Below are 6,222 nucleotides of genomic sequence, written 5' to 3' on the forward strand. Positions count from 1 at the left end.
CAGCTTGAGGCTCTGTCTCAAAAAAACAAAAAACAAAAACAACCAAAGAAATACTTTATTATTTAATAAAATACTTGTATTATTTAAAATAAAACTTATTCTCTAATTTCTGTGTAGCCTTGTTAGCTGAATTAGATGGCATGGAACTGAGAGGTTTCCTTTTGTCTGAATGGGATGGCATGTTGTCACACATTCGCTCTTGGTGTCACCCTGATTTTTGCTTGCTTTTCTGATGGTAAGGGAGACTATAAGGAGGTGTCAGTTTCAGAGCAAGAGAGACTTACAGGAAAGGCTGGACTCGTAGTGGCTCACAGCTGTAGTCCTAGCACTCTGGGAGGCCAAGGTGGGTGGGTTGCGTGAGCTCACGAGTTCAAGACTAGCCTGAGCCAGAGTAAAACCCCAGCTGTTTTTAGAGACGTATTGTGGTGGGTGCCTGTAGTCCCAGCTACTCAGGAGGCTGAGGCAAGAGAATCCCTTAAACCCAAAAGTTTGAGGTTGCTATAGGCTGTGACACTATGGCACCCTCTACCAAGGGTGACAAAAAGAAACTCTTGTCTAAAAATAAAAAAAGAGAGAGAGACAGGTTCTAAGAGAAGAAATCTCAAGAGAAAGAAAAACCATGTGTTTACTATTGTATAATGAATGTCCTTGAACTTAATTAATTCAGTACAGTTTCAGGACTCTTCTTTCTTGGGGGTTAAGAAAAATAGAAATCTAGATCTTTCTTCTTTGGAGCTCTAGTTCTTAGATAACTGTTGATTTTCTAGGTGATGATAATTATAATGGAGAGAAATAAAACAGCAGTAAAATTTGAAATAACACAAAAACTGTGGGCTGGGTGCGGGCATGGTAGTGATGCCTGTAATTCTAGCACTCTGGAAGGTCAAGGCAGGTGGACCAGCTTGAGCTCACAAGTTTGAGACCAGCCTGAGCAAAAAAAGCGAGACACTCCCCCCTCTCCCCTCTAAAAATAGAAAAACTGAGGCAAGAGAATCTCTTGAGCCCAGGAGTTGGAGGTTGCTCTGAGCAATGATGCCATAGCACTCTATCCAAGGCAATAGCTTGAGAATTTGTCTCCAAAAGGAAACAAACACTGTATAAGAACCAAATAACTAAAAAGGAAAAAACTAACAATAATTTTACTAACATGTTAATTGAAATAAGAATAAGTAAAAAACACAGTCGGATAAAAGCAAATATATGATGATGTACTGATAAAGGACTTTACCTAACACTTGTGGGAATTTCCACCTATTTTTGTGTATGCATGCATATGTTCAGTAGGAACCCAGCAATGTTGCATGCCATCAGACTTTTTTAATAGAGCACTAAGTTAGAGCCCTCAGTAAATAGAAATGTACTAATTTTAGTTTATGAATACAAGTTTTCTATAATCCTTAATAACTTAATGTCAAAAAGATGGAGCAGTTCCACTAGTAGGTTCATACCAAGAGAAATGAAAACATGCATTCACACGAAAATTTGTAAGGAGACATTCATATCACCATTATTCATAAATAGAAACAGCCAAAAAGCAAAAACAACCCTCGTGTTGAACAACTGATGGGTAATAAAATGTGGTATGTCAAGTAAATGGAATATTTACTTGGCTATAAAAAGGAATAAAGTACTGATACATGCATCAACCTGGATGAACTTGGAAAATACTATGCTAAGTGAAAGAAGCCAGTTCCAGAAGGCTATATATTATATGATTCCCTTTATATTAAATGTCCATTACAGGCAAATCTATAGAGACAAAAAGTAAATTAGTAGTTCGGGGAAAGGGATGAGAGAGATTCTTTCATGTTCTAAAAATCTGTATGCAAATTCAATCATATTTGAAATAAACCAGAGGATTTCTTGATTTTTTTTAATTAATTTTTTTAAATTTTAGAGATGAGGTCCCACTATGTTGCCCAGTCTGGAGTGCAGTGGCTATTCACAGGCATGATTGTGGTACCCTACAGCCTGCCTCATACTTCAGGCCTCAAGTGATCCTCCCACCTCAGCCGTCTAAGTAGTTGGGACTACAGTCATACACAATCACATCAGCAGGATTGTTTTATTTATAATTTTTTTTTTTAAGAGACAGTCTCACTTTGTTGCCCTTGGTAGTGTGCTGTGCTGTCACAGCTCACAGCAACCTCCAGCTCTTTGGCAGTCTCTTTCCTCAGCCTCCCGAGTAGCTGGGACTACAGGCACCCGCCACAATGCCCAGCTAAAAAAATTTTTTTTTTTTTTTTTTTTTGAGACAGAGCCTCAAGCTGTCCCCCTGGGTAGAGTGCCGTGGCATTACAGGTCACAGCAACCTCCAACTCCTGGGCTCAAGCTAGTCTCTTGCCTCTGCCTCCCAAGTAGCTAAGACCACAGGTGCCCGCCACAACGCCTGGCTATTTTTTTTTTTTTTTTTTGGTTGCAGCCGTCGTCGTTTGGCGGGTCTGGGCTGGGGATTCGAACCTGCTACCTTAGGTGTACGTGGCTGGCGCCTTAGCCGGTTGAGCTATAGGTGCCGAGCCAAAAAATTTTTTTTTGTTTAGTTGTTTTTTTACAATTTTTGGCCAGAGCCAGGTTTGAACCCACTACCTCTGGTATATGGGGCTGGTACCCTACTCCCTTGAGCCATAGGCACTGTCCCATATTTATAAATTTTTTTATAAAACTCTTTTTAACAGAGAATAATTCCTTACCAGAAATGACCTAGTATAGCAGAAGGAATGAGCTTTGTAGTCAGGTATCAGAGACGTAACCTTCTTTTTTCCTATAGGCAGATAAGTTGAATTCTTTGAACCTCAGTTTCCTCATCTATAAAATAAGAATGAAAATAGTGGCTATTTTATTGAGATTTTTCTCATCTGTAGCATCTCTGTGTAATATAATGTGGTTATAAAGTGGTTAATATTACTAGTACCAGTATTGTCATAATTTTCAATCTTATCATATCATGGTTTTCGTTAGTGTGAATTATTTGTGGATATTTATTTCCTTTTCTTTTTTTAAACCACATTTGCATCTTGGTCTCCTTTTCATATTTGGATTCAAAAGTTTTATAATGGACTTGGTGCCTGTAGCACAGTGGTTACGGTGCCAGCCACATACAGCAAGGCTGGCGGATTCGAGCCCAGCCTGGGCCTGCTAAACAACAATGACAACTGCAACAAAAAAAATAGCAGGCGTTGTGGCAGGCACCTATAGTCCCAGCTACTTGGGAGGCTGAGGCAAGAGAATCGCTTGAGCCCAGGAGTTTGAGGTTGCTGTGAGCTGTGACACTATGGCACTCTACCAAGGGCGACATAGTGAGACTCTGTCTCAAACAAAAAAAAAATTTTGTAATGATTTTTTCTGGTAAAATTTCATTTTCTCTCTAGGAGTACTTCTTTGATTCCAGAGTACTAACGGATGGAGAACTGGCTCCCAATGATCGATGTTGCCGTGTATGTGGAAAAATAGGCCACTACATGAAAGATTGCCCTAAAAGGAAAAGGTTGGCAAATGATTGTATACCAGCAATATAGAGAAAATAAATTTGAAGGCAATTTGTAGCTATAGTTGTGTTCAGAAATGTTTAAGCAAGAAAGTTCAGGGCTTTAAAGTGAACTTGCAGTAATGTTCATTTGAGTGGAATTTTGTAATAGCATGAGAAATTTGTTTGTGGTATAGTAGTGTCTTAAAATATTTTTTTCATTTATTCATTCTTTTTTTTAATTGAAGAAGCATTTATTGCCACCTACTGTGTGTTGGGAACTGCGTTAGGAGCTCAGGAAAAAAAAATGACTAAGATACTGAGTTCTTCTAAGGACTTCACAGTCATGCAAACCAGTAATTTAAATACAATTAACTGAATCATTGAGATAAATGCTATGAGCTATGCCTGTATATGTTATAATGTATACCTTGAGAACTATATATCTTTTATTCTTCCTCAAAATATGTCTGTGAATCATACTCTTGTCTGTTCTATATGCTATATTTATAGGTTGGGAAAGTTCCATCTTTTTGTTATCAAGTCTGGCCTAATAGAAAACTTGGAACTTTTTAGACAGAATAAATCCCTAGTTTTTATTAGTACTGTTTACTGTCTGTTAAATTTAAGTAAGGTATTTACCTTGCTTAAACCTCAGTTTCTTCTTTAAAATGGAGATAATAAATGTAAACCCGTAAAGATTGTTAGAGGTCTAAAACTTGATGTTAAAAAAATTTTAAGGGCAGTGCCTATGGCTCAGTGAGTAGGGCGCTGGCCCCATATACTGAGGGTGGCAGGTTCAAACCCAGCCCTGGCCAAACTGCAACAACAACAACAACAAAAATAGCCAGGTATTGTGGCGGGTGCCTGTAGTCCCTGCTACTTGGGAGGCTGAGGCAAGAGAATCACCTAAGCCCTAAAGCTGGAGGTTGCTGTGAGCTATGACGTCATGACACTCTACCATGGGCAATAAAGTGAGACTCTGTCTCTTAAAAAAAAAAAATTTAAAATATTTTATTACCAAACTACTGGAACACTCAGTTTCTGTAAAATAAGTAGGTGTGCTATAAATGTGAGTTTCCTTGCCTTCAGAAAGATGCATGAAACAATGGGCATGTTAATCCCTTTGTTATGTGAGATTGTCATGTAGTTTAGTTTGTTCTGTTACTCAGTTTACAAGTCCCTAGCCCCACATTATTGGTATCAGCAGTTTACTGTTTAGACTAAAGAAGAAAGACAGTGAAGAAGAGAAGGAAGGGAATGAAGAGGAGAAAGACTCCCGAGACCTTGACCCACGCGATCTCCACGACTCTCGAGACTTTAGAGACCCCAGAGACCTCAGATGTTTTATATGTGGAGATGCAGGACACGTACGAAGGGAGTGCCCAGAGGTGAAGTTGGCACGTCAGAGAAATAGCAGTGTGGCAGGTAAATAGAAAAGGCCAGAAATAATTTCTGATGGGGGTGAAGTCATTTATATTGATGTCTTGCTAAGGACACAGACTCTTCTATTCCAAATCTACTTGTATGATTTTGAACCTTACAGTTTCTTAAAGATTCAAAATTTAGACAGTGAGGCTTTTACTGTGGATAGTATTTGGATATATTCACTAATAAGGTCTTCATAGTTGGTTGTATTCAATTAACTCCTAAGTATTCTTTGTATCAATGTAAGAACTCTTCTTTTTTTTTTTTTTTTTTTTTTTTTTGAGACAAAGCCTCAAGCTGTCCCCCTGGGTGGAGTGCTGTGGCAACACAGCTCACAGCAACCTCCAACTCCTGGGCTCAAGTGAGTCTCCTGCCTCCGCCTCCCAAGTAGCTGGGACCACAGGCGCCCGCCACAACACATGGCAATATTTTGATAGCAGCCATCAATGTAGTTAGGCGGGCGCCCGGGCTGGATTGGAACCCGCCACCTTATGTGTATGTGGCTGGTGCCTTAGCCACTTGAACTAAGGCGCCGAGCCAGAACTCTTCTTTATAAGAGTTTTTTCTTGGAAATATATTGGAGAAATTACAGTTTTTGTACTGCTACTGTGAGAAAGGAAGACCTGTTCCTCTTATATTTCACAAGAAATTTTAAGGATTAGTAACCTAAGTAAGAGATTATAAAAATAAAATATAGAATATTTTAGAAGTGTGATTTTTAGTTACCCAGTTCTGTTCTATTTTTTTTTTTTTTAAATTTTAAGAGATAGAGTTATTTTGTCGCCCTTGGTAGAGTGCTGTTGGTATCATAGCTCACGGCAACCTCCAGCTCTTGGGCTTAGGCGATTCTCTTGCCTCAGCCTCCCAAGGTAGCTGGGACTACAGGTGCCTATCCGGCTATTTGTGGTTGAAGTTATCATTGTTGTTTAGCAGGCTCAGGTCTGGCTCAAACCCACTAGTCTTAGTGTATGTGGCTGGCACCCTTCTCATTGAGCTACAGGTGCCAAACCATACCCAAATTCTTACGTAAAAAATATTAATGTTAAACTTTTTTTTCTTTTTTTGAGATAAAGTCTCATTATGTTACCCTCAGTAGAGTGCTGTGGTGACACAGCTCACAATAACCTCAAACTCTTGGGCTCAAGCCGTTCTCTGGCCTCAGTCTCCCAAGTAGCTGGGACTGCAGGTGCCCACCACAATGCCTGGCTGCCTGTTGTTGTCGTCGTTGTTTTAGCAGGCCTGGCCCAGGTTCAAACCCACCAGCCCAGGTGCATGTGGCTGGCACCCTAACCACTGAGATACAGGCGCCCAGCCAAATGTTAAACTACTTT

General features: G+C 39.7%; 1 protein-coding gene across 6 annotated transcripts in view; it reads left to right on the top strand.

Annotated features, from left to right (window-relative positions):
- Positions 1-4,969, top strand: part of ZCCHC11 (zinc finger CCHC-type containing 11) — a 123,176-nt gene extending 118,207 nt beyond the window's left edge. For 3 of the 6 annotated variants that reach the window (XM_023519139.1, XM_023519140.1, XM_023519141.1), the window contains exons 25-26: positions 3,369-3,484; positions 4,671-4,968. In XM_023519139.1, coding sequence (XP_023374907.1) covers positions 3,369-3,484; positions 4,671-4,899 — 345 coding nt within the window. In that variant the 3' untranslated portion in view covers positions 4,900-4,968. Of the gene's footprint in view, positions 1-3,368; positions 3,485-4,670 lie in introns of all 6 variants that reach the window. The other 3 variants (XM_023519144.1, XM_023519142.1, XM_023519143.1) reach the window with 3 other exon arrangements.
- The last annotated feature ends 1,253 nt before the right edge of the window (positions 4,970-6,222 follow it).

This window comes from Otolemur garnettii, unplaced genomic scaffold (genome assembly GCF_000181295.1).
Source record: "Otolemur garnettii isolate 467f Iridium unplaced genomic scaffold, OtoGar3 scaffold00159, whole genome shotgun sequence".
NCBI lineage: Eukaryota > Metazoa > Chordata > Mammalia > Primates > Galagidae > Otolemur > Otolemur garnettii.